Source organism: Dendrobates tinctorius, unplaced genomic scaffold (genome assembly GCF_039654945.1).
Source record: "Dendrobates tinctorius isolate UK_male_01 unplaced genomic scaffold, ASM3965494v1 ptg000054l, whole genome shotgun sequence".
NCBI lineage: Eukaryota > Metazoa > Chordata > Amphibia > Anura > Dendrobatidae > Dendrobates > Dendrobates tinctorius.
Window position 1 is genome coordinate 18,383,226 of NW_027361722.1, and position 25,665 is coordinate 18,408,890.

General features: G+C 46.5%; 1 protein-coding gene across 1 annotated transcript in view; it reads left to right on the plus strand.

Moving 5' to 3' along the window:
- Nucleotides 1–5,642: 5,642 nt before the first annotated feature.
- The window catches only part of LOC141091557 (uncharacterized), a 129,476-nt gene continuing 109,453 nt past the window's right edge, over nucleotides 5,643–25,665 (plus strand). Inside the window, exons 1-6 of the mRNA XM_073577222.1 lie at nucleotides 5,643–5,700; nucleotides 6,506–6,653; nucleotides 12,083–12,171; nucleotides 15,650–15,727; nucleotides 20,317–20,388; nucleotides 21,392–21,820. Of these exons, the coding sequence (XP_073433323.1) occupies nucleotides 5,643–5,700; nucleotides 6,506–6,653; nucleotides 12,083–12,171; nucleotides 15,650–15,727; nucleotides 20,317–20,388; nucleotides 21,392–21,820 (874 nt within the window). The remainder of the gene's footprint in view (nucleotides 5,701–6,505; nucleotides 6,654–12,082; nucleotides 12,172–15,649; nucleotides 15,728–20,316; nucleotides 20,389–21,391; nucleotides 21,821–25,665) is intronic.

Consider the following 25,665-nt stretch of genomic DNA (forward strand, 5'->3'; position numbering starts at 1 on the left):
GAGAAGGATTTCTATCAGATCCCAACTTTACCTGTTTGCAGGAGGGGGAAATTAGATGTTTCTCAGCTGCAGTTAAGGGTCCTCAGGGGGTCACAGCCCTGCGTCAGTATTCACTCTGAACTATGAGAACTCTACAGATTTTACATTTATGTCTATAACACAGATCGTCATAAAAATGAACTTTGGTAAAGTCGGACACACTGTAAAGTTTTACATTTTTGCCTCACTGCATTCTGTCAGCTGCATTTTTAGTATCTGAGTATTTGTTTGTGGCTTTGATTCTTACAGAAAAAGTTGTCGATTTAAAAAAAGTATATTTTGTGGTGCAAATGAGTTAGATTTTTTTAAATTATTGTGCCATTATTGTCTTATCTTTTATATCTTCTGCCATTTCATGCAGGGAGCATTACGAGTACATCTATACCTAGTATGTGTGATTTTCTTACTGCTCGCTATAAAGACACTAGATGGCGGCACAACTACTTACATGTCCGTAATTCTGTGCCAGCGTTCAAAATCCAAGCATGGGGCAATGCTATGTTGTAATCACAAACACTGTCCAAACTCATGAACAGATAAGTGTACCCACCACACCCAGCCTGTTTTTTTGGATGGCATCACGAGCCCTAATGTCTTAACCCTTTATACTCTGCCTGTTGCTGTGATTCACTATTAACCCACAATTCAGTCCCAAACGGAGGGGAGTACGGTAATGGGAGAGGGCATCGTAGAAATAGGAGTCCTTCCTGGTGGGTACCCAGAGAGGGCTCTAAAATAAAAATAAGGTGCCTCCTTTCAACAACACGATGTTCATGGTCGTTGCAGGCAGTGCATAAAACTTTAAAGTTTCTCAACTTGACTTAGTAGTCACTTTTGTTCCTGCTCCCTGCTGCTGAATCTCCACCTGCCTAGCCTGATTGATAGCTCTTCAGTGTCCCTCCTGCCTGCTGAATCTCTACCTACCAACCCAGATTGACAGTTCTGAATCCTCAGTGTACCTCCACGCTGTTGCTGAATCTCCACCTGCCTAGCCTGACTGATTACTCCTCAGTGTCCTTCCTCCCTGCTGAATCTCTACCTGTCAAGCCAGATTGACAGTTCTGAATCCTCAGTGTACCTCCTCCCTGTTACTGAATCTCCACCTGCCTAGCCTGATTGATAGCTCTTCAGTGTCCCTCCTCCCTGCTGAATCTCTACCTGTCAAGCCAGATTGACAGTTCTGAATCCTCAGTGTACCTCCTCCCTGTTGCTTAATCTCCACCTGCTTAGCCTGATTTACAATTCCTCAGTATCCCTCCTTCCTCTTCAATCTGTACCTGACTAGCCAGAATGGCAGTTTCTCATTGTATCTCCTCATTGCTGTAAAATCTTCACCAACCCATCCTCATTGACAGTTCTTCAGTATACCTCCTCCCTTGCTGCTGAATCTCCACCAGCCCAGTCTGATTGACAGCTTCTCAGAATCCCTCCTCCCCTGCTGCTGTTGGTGAGATTTCACACTGCTCAGTAGAAGCTGCAGCTATCAGTCAGGCCACAAGATATTTTCAGTATTTTCAGTCAGCAGGCATCTCTCCCAAACAGACCTTTTTTTTGACAACTTTACCTAAATTAGACTCGCCCCAACAGTTGCAACTTTGCAATCCTTTGTCCCTCTCACTCCAGATTCTCCTTGCAGTGGGCCTCACTTACTCTCTATTTTTTTTTGCAGGTCTCTGGCTCTTGACCCCCGTAGCGTCTTCCTTTTCATTCTTGGGCTACAGCTCTCCTTGTACGGAGTTTCACTCATGAGCTTCTTCAAGAGTTTCACCAGTATCTCCTGATGACTATACCTCCCTGTGTCCTCAGGAGTTGTCTTCTCCTCAATCACCCACATGATTCTGTATGTCTGCCCGGACACACAAAATCAGTCCTCTATTCTCCACTGGCTATGGATGGCTATGAGGGCAGGACTCTACTAGACCCTGAATGGAGGGTCTCATCCAGAATCTGTCCCTGGATTTATGCTATGTTATCTGAGAGACCCTTCTCTGGGTCCATGCTTGGTTTGGAGATCTTTTTTGCCAAGGTGCTGTGTGTTGTAATCTAGACGTGTCCTCATTGGGAACAGGTTTTACTGGCGATGATAAACAAGGCGTGGATGGCCATCACTCTCATCATGCCCTGTACTAATTTATGGTATTATATGCACTGTGATGGCAGATTAATTGTAATATCGTAATTATAAGCAGCAGGAGATGATTTTAGTCATTTATTGAGCTTTGCATCTTGAACGGTTGCTGTGGCACAACATAACTGAGACGAACACTTACGCGGGCACTGCGCACAGAGCTGGAGGTATTTTTTTTACTATTCTTTGTTGTACATATTTATTATATTTAGAGACTACTTTGACGAAAGAAAAGGACCTGGGCAACAAGAAAAGTAAGGACCCCTTCCTGCATAGTCCACATAATACTGAGATATAATGCCAAGGCAATACTATCGATACCCAATATACTGCAAAAATAGTATGCATCACATGAATATATCTGCTGGAAAGGGGTTGTCCACCATTAGATCACCAGTAACAGATTCTTGGAGGGTTGGATATCCAGCACCCACACAAATCCTTAAGTCATACGTTCATATCTTTGGTGGGATTGGCCATCAGTGATGTATGGGAATCCAAATTTTGGCCAACATCTGCAACAATGCAAACAAGGATCAAGCACACTGGATTCCAATATATTCTGATCCTTTGCTTTTCCAGAAGAAACATGCTGCCAGAGATGTCTGGTATTTGTGGTGATTATGGGTCTTCTGGAGATTTAACTACATGTGGTGTAATCAGCAGAGGATATTCTTCAACAACTGCCCCGTGAGCACATCCTTATTGGGCAGTTTGTATTTTTGATGATTCATTTTATTACTGGAAAACCACAGTGCTGTCAAACAATCCAAAAGATTAATAAACTTTAGGATTTTGTCTTTCTCAAAAGATTAATAAACTTTAGGATTTTGTCTTTCTCAAAAGATTAATAAACTTTAGGATTTTGTCTTTCTTATGAGACTATTTCTGTATGCAGAATTATTAGTTTGAGTGTGAGTTTTGGGTGACACTATTGAGGGAACATTTTCTGGCTAATTCTTTTGCAGGGTGCTGTATGGCTGGCATGATTGAGAGAGTAATGTATGGATTCTGCTTCGAATGGGGTATAAGTGTCTGACACTACTGGGGAGCATTGGTGACTGTCTGCCACTAATAGGGGGCACTGCATGGCTGACACTAGAAAGGGGACATTTTTCGCCTCATTCTGTTGCACTGTATGGTTGGCATCACTGAAGGGGCACTGTGTGGCTAAGACTTTTAAGAGGACGGCATTGGATGGCTTCTGGAGAGCATTGTGTGGTCACCTGCACCACTACCTCCCTGCATGTCTGGGGAAGCAGCTGACTCCCATTCTCCTTATGAATTGTGATTTATTATTATTATTATACATTTTTATAGCGCCATTTATTCCATGGCGCTTTACATGTGACAGGGTCAAATATAGACAAATAGAATAAACATGAGCAATACAAGACACACACAAGTACATAAGGAGAGGGGACCCTGCCCGCGAGGGCTCTCAGTCTACAGGGATGGGTGAGGATATACTAGGTGAGGGTAGAGCTGGTCGACCGGCGGTTCAGCAGACTGAGGATCACTGCAGGTTATAGGCTTGTCGGAAGAGGTGGGTCTTCAGGTTCCTTTTGAAGGTTTCCTTGGTAGGTGAAAGCCTGATGTATGGCTGACATATCTCATAAATGAATAATAAACGATTGCTGCTTTCAATTTTATTGTCGGGAGCAGTAAATTCTAACAATGTGGCCAACACATTAATAAAGACATCTCACTTTCATTAAGTTTTGTTTGGCAAATGTACAAACCATTATAATACATTTGGCCTGACAAGTCTTCTATAAGGTCTAAAAACAGCAGACAGAAGGCATTATTAAATCCCCGGACGCTGTGCATGTGCCCAGCGTCGGACTGGAACACCTTGGGCCCACCAGAGAAAATCATTCTTGGGGCCCACTATGTAGCTGCATAGAGTTAAATACCAGACCACCAATTGTGCGGTAAAACACACTAATATCCGGGTATAATATAAGGTTGTACATGTCTTAATTATGTAGCAGGAGTTGGGGTAGCCCCCTCATAGAATATAAAGCAGCCCCCTCACATAGTATAATGCAGCCATCTCATAGAATATAATACTGCCCCCCTCATAGGGTATAATGATAGGGTATAATGCACCCCCTCATAGGGTATAATGCACCCCCTCATAGGGTATAATACTGCCCCCCTCATAGGGTATAATGATAGGGTATAATGCTGCCCCCTCATAGGGTATAATGCACCCCCTCATAGGGTATAATACTGCCCCCCTCATAGGGTATAATACTGCCTCCTCATAGGGTATAATACTGCCCCCCTCATAGGGAATAATGCACCCCCTCATAGGGTATAATGCTGCCCCCTCATAGGGAATAATGCATAGAGATAGATAGAGATATATAGATAGATAGCTATAGAGAGAGATATAGAGATAGATATAGAGAGAAATAGATATAGATATAGAGATAGATAGAGATAGATATATAGATATAGATATAAAGATAGATATAGAGATAGAGCGATAGATAGCGAGAGAAATAGATATAGAGATAGATAACGGATAGATAAATAGATAGATAGGTATAGAGATAGATATAGATATTAGATAGAGATATATATAGATAAAGATAGATAGATATAGATGGTAGCTAGATAGATAATAAATATAGAGATAATAGATATAGAGATAGATAGAGTAAGATAGATAGATAGATAGATATAGAGATAGATGTAGAGATAGAAAGATAGATATAAAGATAGAGCGATAGATAGAGATAGATAGATATAGAAATAGATAGATATAGATAATAGATAGAGATAGAAAGATAGATAGATATAGATAATAGATAGAGATAGAAAGATAGATAGATATAAGAGAGATAGAGAGAGATATATAGAGATAGATAGATAGATAGATAGAGACAGATAGAGAGAGCGAGAGAGATATAAAAAACAAAACAAAACACAATACTCACCTCTCCTCCTCGCTCCCACGCTGATCCCGGCTTCAGTGTCAGGAGCTGCCCCCTCTGCCAGACACACAGCGGGTGCGCGATGTAGTGACGTCATCGCGCACTGGCTATGAGCCAGGAGCAGAGAGGATTGAGGGCGGCGCCGGCCCTGATGCAGAGCGGCTTACTGGGCTGGGGGCGGGGCCTCTGGGGGTGGAGACCTGCTTCGCAGTGAATATTCATTTCTCTTTAGCAGCGGGGACAGGGGCTCCTGCCTCCTGACACCCGCTGCTGCTCCGCTGGCAGGGGCCCCCATAGCAGCTGCATGGTGTGCGACACACCACTGGCTGGGGGCCCCTGGAGCAGCGGGGGCCCTAGGCAACTGCTGGCCCTGTATGCCAGCAGGTGCCAGAGCCCACCAGATGCCAGGGCCCACCGGAGAATCCACCGGTTCTCCGGTGGGCCAGTCCAACGCTGCATGTGCCTCTGCCATTGCGGATTGTCTGTGATTCACTATGTACGCTGTTTCTATTTCAAGTGAGCAAATGACAATGTCTCTCCGTGTGTTATTAGTCCTCGCATTCGCCATCATCTACTTGGCCGCATTGTGTAAGTGTAAAACATTTATTGCTCCAGTCGTATACGTAAAAGGTCACTGACGTCTTGATAAACTTTGCATAAATCAATTGTGCAATCTTATTAAAAAAAAAAAAAATCGGCTTCTTTCTACACTTATGAGCAACTTCTCCCTTTATCTCCTGAAGTCATCATTCACTCTGAAGTACTGCTCGGTCTTTATCAAACCAGGATGGACTGACAACACATTTAGGGGATTAGATTAAAGCTGTCTAGGAAGGAGGAGCACAGATGCACACACATATTCTGCTGATTCTAGTGTTTTATCTCAGCTGGATTCACAGCTACACTGCTCAGTCCTGCTGCATGATATCCCCCATTCTACCTTTGCTTCTGAATCTGTACTACATAGAAACATGGGAGAAGGACTCTCATGTCTGTATGTGTTGTGCATGGAAGACATCATAGCAGCTAGACCCTCCACCCAACAGCTCAAAGAGAACTGATAGTGAGAAATACAGGCTCTAAGTCATATAATGGCCAGAAATTGTGTGCATTACATGGGGAAGAGTAAGAATGACCTGGGGAAATCACAGGCATTCTTACTTATCTCAGTAAGTTACTAGAACATGCATCTTGTCAACAGCCATAGGGCTCAAAGGGACATCTGAGATGATATCCTCCCTCTCTTTCTCATTTGGGTCTTCATTATCTCTGGAGGGGTTTATTCGTTATCTTCCTATGTGACCCTTCCCCTATTATCTATTAAAATATATAGATTTATATGCAAAATTAAGTCATTGCTACCTTGTAATATTTCTCTGTTCTCATTTTCAAGCTGATGCCAATTGCAACGTGGAACCCGTGGATAGGAAAGACTGCGGGTATATCGGCGTAACGAGCCTGGAGTGTCTTCGGAGAGGATGCTGCTTTGACTCAAGCAAGAGGAGTTTTCTGGTGTTATCATCCCTTGTAGATGACAACAACTTCTGACCCATAGACCAATGTAAGGGGCGTACTGGGATCTAGCTTATGCCTTGCATTTCCTTGCATCCTTACTTAATACAATGGGTACGTTTTACCTTTTATGTCATGTGATATTGTTTTATTACGCATTAACATGTCAAACAGTGTGCTCATGTCTATGTACTGTGTAAGTTCTACATGTCTTTATGGGTTAGGAATAGAGAAAGGGAGATATAGTGATAGAGTAAGATTCAGCATTAGTGATAAGCGAGTACACAGTATTCTGGCGTGTTCGGAGATCTAGTTTGTGTCGACGCAGCTGCGTTATTTGTGGCTGCTAGACAGGCTGAAGACATGTGGGGATTCCCTAACAAACAGACATTCCTCACATGTGTTCAGGCTGTCTAGCAGCCGCAAATCATGCAGCTGCGTCGACACAAAACTAAAACTCCGAGCACGCCAAACTACTCGGAGGACACCCGAGCATACTCGGGAAAACTCGAGCAACGAGTATACTCGCTCATCACTATTTAGCATTAATAAGGGGTTATTTAGGACTTAGGACAGCAGGGGACACTGTAGAGTTAGAGATTAGATCCAGATAGGACAAGAACTGGGTTTCAGCCAGAATAGTGCTAGTTGAGAAAGGTGGTGGAGCCAGTGTTGTGACAGGAAGAGATTGTCCTGACGTAGTTAGTTGTAGAGTGGAGACAGAACAGACAGGTTGTGCTAGAAACAAGTCTGTGAGGAAAAGCTCATAAGTCCAGGTGAGACACGAGGAGGAGAGGATGAAAGCGGCATGAGAGAGAGCGGCTAGGCTTATTAATAAATCCCTGAACGTCCAAGACCTATGGTCTGAGAAGGATTGGTAGTGGCATTCTTTAGTTTCGCCCAGGATGGGGAAAGCAGACGGGGAGCATCAGGAAGAAGCTAGCATGGCTACTCTAGGAGCTGAGGTAAAGGTACGAGAATGAGAAATGACAGGAAGGACCAGGGACAGATCAGGGAAAGGAATGTCCTTGAAGTATGAAGATAATGGTGCCGTGTCTGCGATAAAACTGGACGAGCTCTGGAAAGTTGTTTTATTAAAAATGAACTTGGACCCAGACCTTCATTGTGTGGCGCTGAAGGACTCTGGAATTTGAAGAGGACTTGAATTCACAAGTGAGTCACTGGCAATGCACACACATTACCCAGACTGGACATGATGTTTATGTAGTGGAGTGCCAGGGTGTGAGAACACAGAAGCCCCTTGCCATGACTAGCACCCTGGCCCCCGTTACACCAACATCAACGGCAGAATCAATGACAACAACAAAATTTGCAACCCATGATCCAAAACCAACAACAGAATCAAGGACAGCAACAAAAACTGTAACCAATGGAACAAAAGCAACAACGACAGAATCAACGACAAAAGAATCTATGACGCATACATCAGCAAAAACGGAAAATAGTAAATGCTATCATTGGTTTAAAAAAAACAAGAGATTTAAAGAAATACTCCTGAAAAATCCACAAATTTCAGCTTTTGTCTGGAGTCTTGGTGTCATGAAACCCTCAAAGTTTAACGCACCCTGTTGCTATCAATTTTAAGATACCTTTCAATATCTAGAATATAGAAGCTAACAACTTCATCAAGAAAAACTCCCTGAGAGGAGTGAGTACAGGAAAGAGCTCCCTCTACTGGTTAGTCTTCTTCTTGGCACAAAGCCGGCAGTGGACAGGTAGATGAGATCAGTAGATGTGGCACATTTCAAGTGAGCAACAGGTAGAATATGGAGGTACAATTAAATAATGAAAGTACATAGCCAACTGATAAAATATGATGTAACAGGAGTCATTCTTTATAGGAGGAAAGGGTTCTTTATAGTAAGAGCAGTAAAGCTTTATACTGCTCTCCCTACGAGACTGTAATGGCAGACACAATGTGATATATACATATTATTTCACCTTTTTTAGTGAAATAATGATATCTCCCACTGCTATCATTCAGAGGAACATTGGACCCCTCAAATGTTTTCATCGTCATCGTAGATTTTTCGACCACAAAGCCCCCAATGAGCATAAGTCAAGAGATCACCGTGTCGGACGGCTGTGGACCTCTCCAGAGCTGGAGTCACCCCGGTTATATCTGTCTAATGTCTATAATGTCTGTAGTGCTATTGTCTGGATAACATTGTGACTTGGAAGCCTCGCTCCTTACTCCTTCTTATTTAAGTCTTGGGGCCTGAATACCGTCTGGATGTTATTATCTATGCCTCCGAGTGTTCTATATAGAAGGTGGTAATAATAATCATAATAATAATGTTATGTCTATGTCCAATTATAATAAAAATATAATAAATATATGAGTGACGAATGTTCCTGTGACCAAGTGATGGTGTTTCCCCCTAGTGGTGGCAATAAGAATTTCAACCTTGATCAGATTTAGAGGCGCTCAGAGGGGGCAGTTTGCCAATACTGGGAACCTCTCCTCCCTAAGTCGCATTTTACAGTCTCTTTGCTTCTCTGCACATTCAACTTTGACATGGTCTGTGGTCACAAATCAGCTGAGAGGAGGTCAGGAAAAAAAAAGAAAAAAAGTTACAAACTCCCTATCATGGTGGGCCGACTGATGGATTCTCAGTTAACTCATTATGAGACTTGCATTTATCACTGACAATACTTTGTGTCCCGCTGTCCTAGGCAGTAAGCCTAAATACACCCCCATTATGAGACCACTTGCAACCAGTTGGTCAGTGTTAAAGGGGTTGTCCGGGCTTTTCACATAATCTCAGTACATATCTGGGCTGCAGAATTATGACAATAAGTAATTTACTTTCTGTCACTAGTTTGCACGGTTTTCTAGATATTCTGAACAGAACGTCCAAGAGGGGGTGTGTTATTGCATTGAAATGAGAATTAGTCGTAACCTCCTACTCTACTCCAAACATGCCCTCTATAGCAACAACCCCACCCACCATAGCTACAGGCCCTCCCCGTCCACATGAAGCAGCCCTCATCACACAGTAACGAATTCTTCCCCTCCAGCAGCCTCAGTGCCGAGAGCAGAGAGCTGCTCCTCCCCCAGACACACACTGAACAGTGATCTATGGAAAGTGAAACTAGTGAGGAGGGAAAATCATCCTGTATTCTGGGCCACTCCATGATTACAATACAAAACTCATTAGAGACACAGTGCTCACACATACACTGCACCAAATCTGCTGCTGTGTGAAGACATCAGTGACACAGAGCTGTCTCATTCACACAGCAGAGGCTTTGTCACACAACAGATTACATCAGTGACTGCCATCCCCTGTGCAGATTAGAAGCTGCAGACCCCCATCACTGGCCATCACACAGTCTGTTCTCACTGCTGCCAGCAGCCTGGGACAGTGAGGGAAGGAATTACTGATAATGAGTTTTGTATTGTAATCATGGAGTGGCCCAGAATACAGGACGATTTTCCCTCCTCACTAGTTTCATTTTCCATAGATAACTGTTCAGTGTGTGTCTGGGGGAGGAGCAGCTGGGTGGTTCTGCTCTCTGCACTGAGGCTGCTGGAGGGGAAGAATTCACTACTGTGTGATGAGGTCTGCTTCATGTGGACGGGGAGGGCCTGTAGCTATGGAGGGAGGGGTTGTTGCTATAGAGGGCATGTTTGGAGTAGAGTAGGAGGTTACGACTAGTTCTCATTTCAATGCCATAACACACCCCCCTTGGATGTTCTGTTCAGAATATCTAGAAAACCGTGCAAACTAGTGATAGAAAGTAAATTACTTATTGTCATAATTCTGCAGCCCAGATATGTACTGAGATTATGTGAAAAGCCCGGACAACCCCTTTAATATAATAATGTAAAATATCAACTATATTAGAATTGATCGTCAATTGTTATCAGTTCTTTGGAAAACGCAGGAAACTTTTCTCATCAGTGGCAGAAATTCTTGAGACGTACTGTAAATTTGCACTGGATTTCATACCGGCAAATCCAGGTACTTGACCATGTTCATTACATACAGTAACATAACCAAGGCTAGAGAATATATTTAGGCTACGTTCACACGTAGCGGAACTCTCTCAGAAATTACCGCGAGAATTCCAAAATCCATTCCGCGGGAAAATCGCATTTTAAATTCCCGCGATTTTCCCGCGGAAAAATTAGCATTTTGCAAGCGTTATTAGCTTGCAGAATTGCTAGCGTTTTCCAAGCGATCTGTAGCATCGCTTGGAGAACTGATTGACAGGTTGGTCACATTCGTCAAACATAGTGTTTGACGTGTGTGACCAACTTTTTACTATTGAGGCTGCCCATGCAGCATCAATAGTAAAAGATAGGATGTAAAAAATAATTAAAAAAATATATATTGTTATTCTTACCTTCCGGCGTCCCGCGCAGCCTTCCCGCCTCTCTCCACGCTCCCGGTCCCAATAATCCTTTGCGAGAATTACCGCGATGACGTCCGTTCTTGCGGGATCGCGATGTCTCACGGTCACTCGCGATGACGTCGCGCGAATGACCGCGAGACGTCATGATCCCGGACCGTCTCCTCTCCTCTCCTCCGGACCGTGGGTACCATCCGCAAATGTTCTGCTTACTTTTCTCATGGTGTGCACAGCCACAAGCGGAAAGTAAGCAGAACAATGCATTCCTATGGGTGCGGGATCGCCGCGATTCCGCTAAATTAATGAGCATGCTGCGTTTTTTACCGCAAAGCGATTCCGCCATGGTAAAAACCACAGCATTAGCACAGCATTGCGGAATCCCATAGAAATGCATGGGATGCTTATTTTTCGCATTTTCGCGGCAAAATCGCGCAGTTAAAACCACCGCGAAAACGCGAAAAACCCGCCACGTGTGAACATAGCCTTAGTAATTGATCCAACCTTATTGTATATGTAATGCTAGTGGACTTGGACAACGGGCCTAGGAGGGGCTTAGCTAAGTGACTAATCAGGTATCCGCTAGAGCCGCTAAGGCAGTACCCAGGGTCTGCAGCAACTGACTGGAAGGTCAGAGGCACGGTATGAGGTACAGTAGGGCAAAACAGAGGTGTTGACACGAGGTTTTCATGACAGAGAGGAGCCAAGAGAACATGCCATCTGATTTCTCCTACTTTGAATAGAAGCACTTTTCCTTCATATTAAACAATGCAGGTTTCTTCTAGCAGTGCAGGCGTTAATCTGCTTAGTTGAGAGATCCTGCATTAAGGCTCTCAGCTGCTTATTGCTAGCAGGCATTGCCAGAGTTAGCTTCATGCTGCATGGTTCAGGAGTTGGTGGTGTGTTGTTTGAGGAGGCGTTTGGTGGATTTGTCTGAGACTATTTTAGGTTTTGGGTGTGTGCTAATCCTTTCCTCCTACTTTAGTTTCTCCCCATTCTCCACTCTCCGGTGTTTCCACTGTTGTTTGTGTGAGTATATTTGTATGATTTGTATTTATCCCTGTACGTATTCCCTTTTTAGTCTGGTTGGTGTACTGCCATACTCTACTACTCCCAGCTTCCTGGAGGAAGGAGGGAAGAGACTGAGGGCAGATTCAGGAGTTCAGCGATGTAAGTGGCCCCGGCGTCTTCACCATTAGAAGTAATCCAGGGAACAATGATAGCTACTGCACCCTTAGCATTAGGGACAGAGAAGGGACCCCTCTCCCCAGGATACCGAACAACAGAGTCATGAATAGTGTAGTCGGCAAGTCCGAGGGGGCAGGCAGGAAAGAATCAGTAAATAGAGTTGATGCCAGCAGTGAAGAGATCAGGCAGGACAAATAAACTAGTCTGTTTGGTATCAGGAAGTGGAATACTGAGTAAAGACTCTGCCGAAAACCCCAAAAAGGCCATTTGCATCACCTGCCAGGCCAGCATCAGCAGGGGTAGCAAAACTACCAGCCTGACCACCATCAGCATGATCAGGCACATGGCAACAAAGCATCCAACTTTGTGGGCCGAACCCCTGGGTCCAGGAACAGTGTCTACAGGTGACACCACTGCTTCTTCTGCTGTTCTGTATGCAAGCCAATCCCCTGTACATGGTGCATGCGAAGATGCCTCCTCCCTGCACCTGTCGTTGCACACACTCAACTAGCACCATCAGTAAGCACGTCCATGTTCTTTTCCCAGCACAGCATTCAGTTGTCCATAACCCAGTCCTTGGAACGCAAGTGCAAATACGCAGCCAACACCCCACTAAATTCACACATTTTGCGACTGCTTGCACTCGAAATGCTGCCTACTAGGTTCGTGGAGACAGAAGTTTTCCGCAATCTGATGGCGGCGGCTGTCCCTCGGAACTCGGTCCCCATCCACCACTAATTCTCCCTGTGTGCCGTCCCAGCATTACAGAAGCACGTGTCCCACAACATTAACCGTGCCCTCAACAATGCAGTTACTGAGAAAGTCCACCTTACCATGGACACATGGACAAGTGCTTGTGGGCAGGGACGGTACATCTCGCTGATGGCATACTGGGTTAACATAATGGAAGCCGGGACCCAGTCAGACCTTGGGTTGGAACACGTCCTCTCGATGCCGAGGATTGCGGGTTGTAGGTCAATCAGGGTTGCCCTCACAGTCTACAGCTTCTGCACCTCATCCTCCTTCTCTTCAGCCTCATCTCTAAAATGACCACATCAGTCACAAGCTGGAAACGCTGCAGTACTGCCTCAGCCAAGCAGCAACAGGCTGTACTGAAGCTAATATGCTTAGGTGACAAACTGCACAATGCTGAAGAGTTGAGGACAGCTGTGAAAGAGCAGGCAGATCTGTGGCTGACACCGCTGAACCTACAGCCAGGCATAGTCGTGTATGACAATGACCAGAACCTGGTGGTGGCTCTTAGGTGAGTCGAGCTCACACACGTACCATGCCAGGCCCATGTGCTTAACCTTGTGGTTCAGTGGTTTCTCAAAACCAACTGGAGCTGCCGGATCTGCTTGTCAAAATATGGCGCCTGTGTGCCCATTTTAGAAAGTCAGCGTCAGCTTCCGCCGCCCTTGCCGTGCTTCTGCAACGTTTTCATCTTTCGGCTCACCGACTGGTGCGTGATGTCCCCACACATTGGAACTCTACACTGCAGATGTTGGGAATGATTTGTGAACAGAAGAGGGCAGTTGTTGACTACCAGCATCAATAAGGGCGTCGGTATTCAGTTCAGACTCCACACATAAGACCTCAGGAGTGGACATGGATGTCAGACATATGTACCATCCTACAAAACTTTGAGGACCTCACCAAGATGCTGAGCGGAGATGACGCATAATTAGCGTCACCATCCCATTTCTCTGTGTTTTGAAATGCTCTCTGCTCACAAGAGGATGCATTGCAGGTGGAGCATGATGAGATGGAGCAAGGAGCCACCATACAGGGTGATTACACACAGCCCAACCTCATCTCATCCCAACATGAGGAAGAGGAGGAGGCGCAAGAACAGGAGGTAGTTTCATGCACTATAGACGGTGCTACAAGCACAGCTGTCATACCGTCTGTTCAGCGTGGATGGCCTGAGGACAGGGAGGAGGAGAAGGAGAGCATGGTCAGTCGTCCTCTTGGTGAGGACACGGAAGTGTTGCCTGCTAGCAGTCTGGCACGCATGTCTGAGTTTATCCTACGCTGTCTTTCCCGTGACCCTCGCGTTCTCAAAATTTTGGATGACAGTCATTAATGGTTGGTGACACTTTTAGACTCATGCTACAAGGAGAACTTTCTATCTCTTATTCCTGAGGCGGACAGGTCCACTAAAATGGGGCAGTACCAGAAGGCCCTTGTCGCAAAATTATTAATAAAATTCCAATCTGAAAACGCTGGTAGCAGAGGTCACAGTTCGTTGTATAACCAAGGAGTACAGGCAAGAGACACAATTTCAATCCAGCAGAGGCAGGGGAACACTGTCAAAGGTCTGGCAGAGATTTCTCAGACCCTCCCATCGCACAGGCCCTAAGGCGTGGGGTACTCTCACAAGGAGTGCAAAGTTTTGGAAGATGCTTAGGGAGTACCTTGCTGACCGTACCAAAGTCCTCCATGATTCCTCTGCGCCTTATAATAATTGGGTATCCAAGCTGGACACTTGGCATGAACTGGCTGTCTACGCCTTGGAGGTCCTGGCCTGCCCTGCCGCTAGCATTTTGTCAGAGATGGTTTTTAGTGCCGCTGGTGGAATTTTAACTGGTAAGCGCATCCGCCTGTCAACTGAAAATGCTGACAGGCTGACTCTTATAAAAATGAACAAGGGCTGGATTGGGCCAGACTTCTCAACACCACCAAATGATAGCAGGATAGCATAAACTCAAATCCAATGTCTTTTTTTGGGAGGTCTATTCCCATGCACCTCTTCACACCCACACATGGGTATACGCTTCCTGATTCTGGCTATTTTCTGTTGTCCTCTGTCCTCCTCTTTCACCTCATTCTCATCCTCCACCACCATACCACCAGTGTGGCGTAAGACTCTGACAACATTGTTCACAGTAGTGAAATGCGCGAGTTTCCCATAGACTTACATTGGGCTCGTTGTTCGGGTTGAGCACCCGAGCATTCCAATATGCTCGACCCGAGCAACAAGCACCCGAGTGTTTTAGTGCTCGCCCATCACTAGTAATCTCCCCTCTGCAACCTGTGTAGATACAACACTTCAGATGTGCCTTCTTCCCACTTACAAGTCTGTGGCTCTAACAGGCAGCGTGCCACCTACTCACATGCCCTCTGCAACTGACCCTGAATGGAGGGAAATCATTAAATAACTTCTGTCCTTCCCAGTCTCACCCAGAATCTGTCACCAGATTTATGCTATGTTATCTGAGAGACCCTTCTCTGGGTCCATGCTTGGTTTGGAGATCTTTTTTGCCAAGCTGCTGTGTGTTGTAATCTAGACGTGTCCTCATTGGGAACAGGTTTTACTGGCGATGATAAACAAGGCGTGGATGGCCATCACTCTCATCATGCCCTGTACTAATTTATGGTATTATATGCACTGTGATGGCAGATTAATTGTAATATCGTAATTATAAGCAGCAGGAGATGATTTTAGTCATTTATTGAGCTTTGCATCTTGAACGGTTGCTGTGGCACAACATAACTGAGACGAACACTTACGCGGGCACTGCGCACAGAGCTGGAGGTATTTTTTTTACTATTCTTTGTTGTACATATTTATTATATTTAGAGACTACTTTGACGAAAGAAAAGGACCTGGGCAACAAGAAAAGTAAGGACCCCTTCCTGCATAGTCCACATAATACTGAGATATAATGCCAAGGCAATACTATCGATACCCAATATACTGCGAAAATAGTATGCATCACATGAATATATCTGCTGGAAAGGGGATGTCCACCATTAGATCACCAGTAACAGATTCTTGGAGGTCGGACATCCATCACCCACACAAATCCTTAAGTCATACGTTCATATCTTTGGTGGGATTGGCCATCAGTGATGTACGGGAACCCAAATTTTGGCCAACATCTGCAACAATGCAAACAAGGATCAAGCACAATGGATTCCAATATATTCTGATCCATTGCAATTCCATAAGAAGCATGCTGCCAGAGATGTCTGGTATATGTGGTGGTTTTGGTGTGAACAGGTTGCGGGATTCAGTAACGGATAGGAGACAGAGCAAGAATTAACGTAATTCTTTACTTGAACAGGGGTATACTTCATGCAGGGAGGAGATAAGGTAAACAGGAGGCAAAACAGTAGGTATGCGAGATGGGGTAAAGAATATAATGGGGATAGCACAGTTCTCAAGGGTTAACTTATCAGTCCAACGGCTTCCTAACTGGAGAGTCCACGGAGTGAATGGTGGCGCCAACATGGTCAGCGCATGTTGTATGCGATGTAGTCCTGAAGGCGTTCTTGAGCCGAATTCCGACGGCCGCGAATTGTCCTCGACGTCTTTAACGGGTTCCTTGGTCCAGGGTTTGCTGAGTGAGATAGGTTACAGTCCACAACATTAACAGAACCTAACATGGTCCGACAAATGTAGACCGGGGAGTACGAGCACAGTTCATGGTGTCACCCGGTCCTTCTCAGGCGATATGCATGCGTCACTCCCGGGCCCGGAGCGTCTGGCACCTTACGTTGCAGTAGCCAGCGGGCACATGGCACGATACTGGTCACAGTCTCTGTGAGTTGCCGCAGGGAAGCTGGAGCGCTATCCTGGTGCTCAATAGACGGAGCACTCACCTTCCCCTTCTGTGCGCTGCTTGTTCCTGCCAAGTCTGTCTGCTTCCACACGCACTGTGCCTTATTTAGCTTAGCCATGCCCCCTGCTGTACAGTGCAAAGGTCCGTCTGGGTTTCTAAGCTTTCCCCCGGACAATAGAGGAGACACAAACTCCTGCACTTATTAGAACTGCTTCACCATTCTATTGAACAGTGCAGGTTTCCTTGCTGTCATGGCAAGGGTTAATCAGTTCAGTTGATCCCCTGGAGCTCTCCATCCTAAATTGTTTCAACTTTTCAGTGTTGGTCACTCTCCTCTGGTATATATGCTGGACCCTGACACTTGGGAGTTGCCAGTGATAGTTCTACTTCCTGGTTTGGTGGTGAAGGAGAAAGTTACATTTTTCTAATTGGCGGTTGGAGAGTTTTTCTGGAGATTGCTAGTGTGGAGTTGGTTTGTGTGGTTTTCCTTATTCCTATACCATCTCTGTTTCCCACTCTGTTGTTTTGTGAAAGTATTTGTGTGGGAGGGGGCCAGATTGGGGGGTGGACCACTGCTCACCCTGTCCTGATGACACAGACACCAGGCGATGCAAGGATGAGGCGGAGACAGATTTCATTTCACTAGTAACAGTTCCAGATTTATTCGTCGTCCTCCTGACAACCACAACCACGCACCGCAGTCCCTCTTTACAGTTCTCTGCCTCCAGGCCCGGGTACCTACACCTTTGTTACTTCGAAGTAACGTCCCTTGCGGATCTTTCGCTGGGGCTGTCCTAGACCAATCTACTGCCAGCGCTTCACCTGCCCGAGGTCGTCGTCCAATCGGTACCCCCGGGGCCTCGTCTGTCCTGCGGTCGTCGGGTCAGGGTCACCTCCTGACTGTCTCTTTGCTGTGCGTCCCCTGGTCGAGCTCTTCTCTCTTCACCGTCTTCTAGCGAGCTCCTCCTGGGACTAGTCTGCCTGGAATCCCACCCTGTTCTATTTATCCCCTCTCTCACCGGGAATTCCCCTCCTTGATTCCTATCTCCCCGCCCCCCATGACTAAGCATTTCTCAAGCTGTAAGCTGCAGCTAAGCCCTAAGCTACTCCCCCCTGCCATCTTGTGGTCATTTCTCGGTACTGCACTCTCCTGTCTACCTTTCCTAGCTGTCACCCTTCTATCCTGTCAATCTCCATCTCTTGTGCACAAACCATCCCCTCCTTCAACCAGTCACGTCTGTCCGTCAAGTCACCTTCCCCACACTTGTATGATTGTAGTTTTCTTTTATCACTGTCTGTTAACCATGTCTTCCTGGTTAGCGCTTTCCTATACACTTCAGCCCATCACCTCCTTGGGTGGTTGAGGGATCAAATAAGGGTTAAGATAGGAGCATAGATAGGTACAAAAACCCAGCGTCTATACCTTCAGGAGTAATCCAGGGGACAGGGATAGAGTAGGGTGCCACTAGTTTGAGGGATCGGATAGGTGCCCACAGTCCCTTGACACTAAGTGTTACACACCAGTGCAGGTATATATCACCAGAATAACCATCTGTACATGAATTCATCAGCAGAACCACCAACAATATATGAATACATAACCTGAACTACCATCAGTACATAAATACATCACCAGAACCACGGTCAGTACAGTAATACATCACTAAAACCACCATCAGTAAATGAGTACATAACCAGAACCTCCATCAATATGTGAATACATCACCCGAACCACAAGTAGTACATTAATACATCACCAAAACTACCATCAGTATATTAATACATCACCAGAACCACCATCAGTACACTGTCTCCTCACACTTACCCACCGTCAGCTTCCCACATGCTGCTGACATCACCCTGACCCGGAAGTACTTACGTTAAGGGCTTCAATTGTACTCACCCCTGAAAGACGCAAGTATAATTGAAAGTTGGGAGCAAACATATTACACCTTCTCAGTAGTGATGTGTCGGTCGCGAACGATCCGACTCCCCGCGGTGAACGATGGGAGCCGGCACCCCAGTGAGAGCCGGCACCCCAGTGAGAGCCACTAAAATCCTTGAATGGCTCCCACTGGGCCTAAAATCCCGGTGTTCGGCAGACGTAACTCCGCCCACTGGAACAAAACGCAGCCCACTAAGCAATATAATTGGCTCCTAACGAGTGGGCGGGGATTATGGGGTAGGTGGGCGGAGTTTAGAACGCCATAACACATATACAATAGGGATCCATTTAGGATCCAAAAGGAGTCAAAAGAGAGTCGGGTCTTGTAGGTGAGCGGAGCCGTGAGAGCTGGATCACCAAAAAGAGCCGGACTGCCCATCACTACTTCTCAGAGCTGATCACACCCCCCCCTCATTATACAAATATACATCACCTGATCTGTTGTATCCAATCAGCATTCATGTTTATACAGCTCGCAGGCAGGAAATATCGATAAAATTATATGGTCAAAATACTAACTTAGGCTGGTTTCACATTAGCGCATTTTCAGCGCGCGCACGGCCGGGGGTAGCTCCGCCCCCGATCCGGCTCTCTGCCCGGCGTGCCCGCCCCTTCCTTGTAGCGCCGCCTCCTAGCGGACAGCGGCGCCTGCGATCGGCGCACCCTATCTTTAGCATAGGGTGCGCCGATCGTGCGCAGGCCGTGCGCTAGTTGCGCTTTGACCTGCGCTGCGCACTTTTGACGGTGCGCCGTGCGCTCCAAAATCAACCTTTTCGGATTTTGGCGCGCACGGCGCACCGTCAAAAGTGCGCAGCGCAGGTCAAAGCGCAACTAGCGCACGGCCTGCACACGATCGGCGCACCCTATGCTAAAGATAGGGTGCGCCGATCGCAGGCGCCGCTGTCCGCTAGGAGGCGGCGCTACAAGGAAGGGGCGGGCACGCCGGGCAGAGAGCCGGCTCGGGGGCGGAGCTACCCCCGGCCGTGCGCGCGCTGAAAATGCGCTAATGTGAAACCAGCCTTACCTAATAATTCTGCACACCGCTTGGGAACATTGGGTGACTGCCTGGCACTAATAGAGGGCACTGTATGGCTGACACTAGCAATGGGACTTTTTTTGGCTAATTCAATTGCACTGTATGGTTGGCATCACTGAAGGGGCACTGTGTGGCTAAGACTTCTAAGTGGGACGGCATTGGATGGCTGCTGGAGAGCATTGTGTGGCCACCTGCACTACTACCTCCCTGCACGTCTGGAGAAGCAGCTGACTCCCATTCTCCTTATAAATTGGGAGTCCCAGAAGTGGAAAATATCTGACATATCTCATAAACCAATAATAAACGATTGCTGCTTTCAATTTTATTATCGGCAGCAGTAAATCCTGACAATGTGGCCAACGCCTTAATAAAGACATCTCAGTTTCAAGGAAGGTACAGTATATTTTCACCTTGTTTGGCAAAGGTGCAAACCGTAATAAATACATTTTGTTCAATTATTCCTCTAAAAGGTCTAAAAACAGAATACAAAAGCCATTATTAAATCCCCGGACACTGTGTATGTGCCTCTGCCATTGCGGATTGTCTGTGATTCACTATGTACGCTGTTTCTATTTCAGGTGAGCAAATGACAATGTCTCTCCGTGTGTTATTAGTCCTCGCATTCACCATCATCTCCTTGGCCGCATTGTGTAAGTGTAAAACATTTATTGCTCCAGTCGTATACGTAAAAGGTCACTGACGTCTTGACAAACTTTGCATAAATCAATTGTGCAATCTTATTAAAAAAATCAACTTCTTTCTACGCTTATGAGCATCTTTTCCTCCCTTTATCTCCTGAAGTCATCATTCACTCTGAAATACTGCTCAGTCTTGATCAAAGCAAGATGGACTGACAACACATTGAGGGATCAGATTATAGCTGTCTAGGAAGGAGGAGCACAGATGCACGCACACGCATATTCTGCTGCTTCTAGTATTTTATCTCAGCCGGATTCACAGCTACAGTGCTCAGTCCTGCTGCATGATATCCCCCATTCTGCCTTTGCTTATGAATATGTACTACATAGAAACATGGGAGAAGGAATCCCAAAAGCAATTGTTACCATCCGCCTTTCGTGTCTCCCCTTTTCCTTATAGATTGTAAGCAGGGCCCTCATTCCTCTTGGTATCTGTTTTGATCTATGTGTTTATTGCTATGCGGTAATGTCTATTGTCTGTACAAGTCCCTTCTATAATGTAAGGTGCTGCGGAATATGTTGGCACTATAGAAATAAAATTATCAATTAATTATTATTATGTGCAGTGCATGGAAGACATCATAGCAGCTAGACCCTCCACCCAACAGCTCAAAGAGAACTGATGGTGAGAAATACAGGCTCTAAATCATATAATGGCCAGAAATTAGGGGCATTACATGGGGAAGAGTAAGAATGACCTGGGGAAATCACAGGCATTCTTACTTATCTCGGTAAGTTTCTAGAACATGCATATTGTCAACAGCCATAGGGCTCAAATGGACATCTGAGATGATATCCTCCCTCGCTTTCTCACTTGGGTCTTCATTTTCTCTGGGGGGTTTATTCATTATCTTCCTATGTGACCCTTCCCCTATTTACTAATAAAAATATATAGATTTAAATGCAAAATGAAGTCATTGCTACCTTGTAATATTTCTGTGTGCTCATTTTCAAGCTGATGCCCAATGCATGGTGGCACCCAACTATAGGACAGACTGCGGGTTTCGGGGCATAAGCAGACAGCAGTGTTTTCAGAGAAGATGCTGCTTTGACTCAAGCATCAGGGAAGTCATCTGGTGTTATCATTCCTTGAAGACGACAACAACTTCAACTCTAACATCAACAGAAGAACCAACGACAACAACAGAAATTGTACTGCATGATACAAACACAACATCAACAGCAGAATCACCGACAACAAAATTTGCAACCCATGATCCAAAAATAACAACAGCAAGAGAATCAACAACAATATTTGCGACACATGATCCAAAAGTAACAACAGCAAGAACAACGAAAACTGTAACCAATGGAACAAAAGCAACAACAACAGAATCAACGACAAAAGAATTTCTGACGCATACATCAGCAAAAAAGGAAAAAGGTAAATGCCATCATCGGTTTAAAAAAACAAGCGTTTTAAAGAGATGCTCCGGAAAAATCCCCAAATTCCAGCTTTTCTCTGGAGTCTTGGTGTCATAAAACCCTCAAAGTTTCATGCACCCTGTTGCTACCAATTTTAAGATACCTTCCAATATCTAGAATATAGCAGCTAACGCTGGCATCAAGAAAAACTCCGTGGACAGGCAGGATCAGTAGATGTGGCACATGGATGGCAGTAGACAGGCAGATGGGATCAGTAGATGTGGAGCATGGATGGCAGTAGACAGGCAGATGGGATCAGTAGATGTGGAGCATGGATGGCAGTAGACAGGCAGATGGGATCAGTAGATGTGGCACATGGCTGGCAGTGAACAGGCAAATGGGATCAGAAGATGTGGCACATGGCTGGCAGAGGACAGGGAGAACGGAACAGTAGATGTGGAACATGGCTGGCAGTGGACAGGCAGATGGGATCAGTAGATGTGGCACATGGATGGCAGTGGACAGGCAGAAGGGATCAGTAGATGTGGCACATGGCTGGCAGAGGACAGGCAGATAGGATCAGTAGATGTGCAGCAAGGATGGCAGTAGACAGGCAGATGGGATCAGTAGATGTGGAGCATGGATGGCAGTGGACAGGCAGATGGGATCAGTAGATGTGGCACATGGCTGGCAGTGGACAAGCAGATGGGATCAGTAGATGTGGCACATGGCTGGCAGTGGACAAGCAGATGGGATCAGTAGATGTGGTACATGGCTGGCAGTGGAAAGGCAGATGGGATCAGTAGATGTGGTGCATGGCTGGCAGTGGACAAGCAGATGGGATCAGTAGATGTGGTACATGGCTGGCAGTGGACAGGCAGATGGGATCAGTAGATGTGGCACATGGCTGGCAGTGGACAAGCAGATGGGATCAGTAGATGTGGTACATGGCTGGCAGTGGACAGGCAGATGGGATCAGTAGATGTGGCACATGGCTGGCAGTGGACAAGCAGATGGGATCAGTAGATGTGGCACATGGCTGGCAGTGGACAAGCAGATGGGATCAGTAGATGTGGTACATGGCTGGCAGTGGACAGGCAGATGGGATCAGTAGATGTGGCACATGGCTGGCAGTGGACAAGCAGATGGGATCAGTAGATGTGGCACATGGCTGGCAGTGGACAAGCAGATGGGATCAGTAGATGTGGTACATGGCTGGCAGTGGACAGGCAGATGGGATCAGTAGATGTGGCACATGGCTGGCAGTGGACAGGGAGAAGGGATTAGTAGATGTGGCGCATGGCTGACAGAGGACAGGTAGCTGGGATCAGTAGATGTGGCGCATGACTGGCAGTGGACAGGCAGATGGGATCAGTAGATGTGGCACATGGCTGGCAGAGGACAGGGAGAACGGATCAGTAGATGTGGAACATGGCAGGCAGTGGACAGGCAGATGGGATCAGTAGATGTGGCACATGGATGGCAGTAGACAGGCAGATGGGATCAGTAGATGTGGCACATGGCAGGCAGTGGACAGGTAAATGAGATCAGTAGATGTGGCACATGGATGGCAGTGGACAGACAGATGGGATCAGTAGATGTGGCACATGGCTGGCAGAGGACAGGCAGATGGGATCAGTAGATGTGGAGCAAGGATGGCAGTAGACAGGCAGATGGGATCAGTAGATGTGGAGCATGAATGGCAGTGGACAAGCAGATGGGATCAGTAGATGTGGCACATGGCTGGCAGTGGAAAGGCAGATGGGATCAGTAGATGTGGCGCATGGCTGGCAGTGGACAAGGAGAAAGGATCAGTAGATGTGGCGTATGGCTGACAGTGGACAGGTAGCTGGGATCAGTAGATGTGGCGAATGGCTGGCAGTGGACAGGGAGAAGGGATCAGTAGATGTGGAGCATGGCTGGCAGTGGACAGGCAGATGGGATCAGTAGATGTGACACATGGCTGGCAGTGAACAGGGAGAACGTATCAGTAGATATGGCACATGGCTGAAAGTGGACAGGCAGATGGGATCAGTAGATGTTGAGCATGGCTGGCAGTGGACAGGGAGAGGGGATCAGTAGATATGGCACATGGCTGAAAGTGGACAGGCAGATGGGATCAGTAGATGTTGAGCATGGCTGGTAGTAGACAGGCAGAAGGGATCAGTAGATGTGGAGCATGGATGGCAGTGGACAGGCAGATGAGATCAGTAGATGTGGCACATGGCTGGTAGTGGACAGGCAGATGGGATCAGTAGATGTGGCGCATGGCTGGCAGTGGACAAGGAGAAAGGATCAGTAGATGTGGCGTATGGCTGACAGTGGACAGGTAGCTGGGATCAGTAGATGTGGCGAATGGCTGGCAGTGGACAGGGAGAAGGGATCAGTAGATGTGGAGCATGGCTGGCAGTGGACAGGCAGATGGGATCAGTAGATGTGACACATGGCTGGCAGTGAACAGGGAGAACGTATCAGTAGATATGGCACATGGCTGAAAGTGGACAGGCAGATGGGATCAGTAGATGTTGAGCATGGCTGGCAGTGGACAGGGAGAGGGGATCAGTAGATATGGCACATGGCTGAAAGTGGACAGGCAGATGGGATCAGTAGATGTTGAGCATGGCTGGTAGTAGACAGGCAGAAGGGATCAGTAGATGTGGAGCATGGATGGCAGTGGACAGGCAGATGAGATCAGTAGATGTGGCACATGGCTGGCAGTGGACAGGCAGATGGGATAAGTAGATGTGGCACATGGCTGGCAGTGGACAGGCAGATGAGATCAGTAGATGTGGCACATGGCTGATAGTGGACAGGCAGATAAGATCAGTAGATGTGACACATGGCTGATAGTGGACAGGCGGATGGGATCAGTAGATGTGGACAATGGACATGGCTGATAGTGGACAGGCAGATGGGATCAGTAGATGTGGACATGGCTGATAATGGACAGGCAGATGGGATCAGTAGATGTGGACATGGCTGATAGTGGACCGGCGGATGGGATCAGTAGATGTGGACATGGCTGGCAGTGGACAGGCAGATGGGATAAGTAGATGTGGAGCATGGCTGGCAGTGGACAGGCAGATGGGATCAGCAGATGTGGCACATGGCTGGTAGAGGACAGGCAGATGGGATCAGTAGATGTGGCACATGGCTGACAGTGGACAGGCAGATGGGATCAGTAGATGTGGCACATGGCTGGCAGTGGACAGGCAGATGGGATCATCAGATTTGTCCACATTTCAAATGAGCAACAGGTCAAATGTGGAGGTACAATTATATAATGACAGTACATAGCCAATTGACGAAATATATTGTAAAAGAAGTTATTCTTTTTAGGAGGGAAGGGTTCAGTCCACTGCCAGCCATGTGCCACATCTACTCATCCCATCTGCCTGTCCGCTGCCAGTCCTGTGCCACATCTACTGATCCCATCTACCTGTCCACTGCCAGCCATGTGCCATATCTACTGATCCCATCTGCCTGTCCACTATCAGCCATGTGCCACATCTACTGATCCCATCTGCCTGTCCACAGCCAGCCATGTGCCATATCTACTGATCCCATCTGCCTGTCCACTGCCAGCCATGTGCCACATCTACTGATCCCATCTGCCTGTCCACTACCAGCCATGTGCCACATGTAGATGTGGCACATGGCTGGCAGTGGACAGGCAGATGGGATCAGCAGATTTGTCCACATTTCAAATGAGCAACAGGTCAAACATGGAGGTACAATTATATAATTACAGTACATAGCCAATTGACGAAATATATTGTAAAAGAAGTTATTCTTTTTAGGAGGGAAGGGTTCTTTATAGTAAGAGCAGTAAATCTTTAGACTGCTCTCCCTATGAGACAGTAA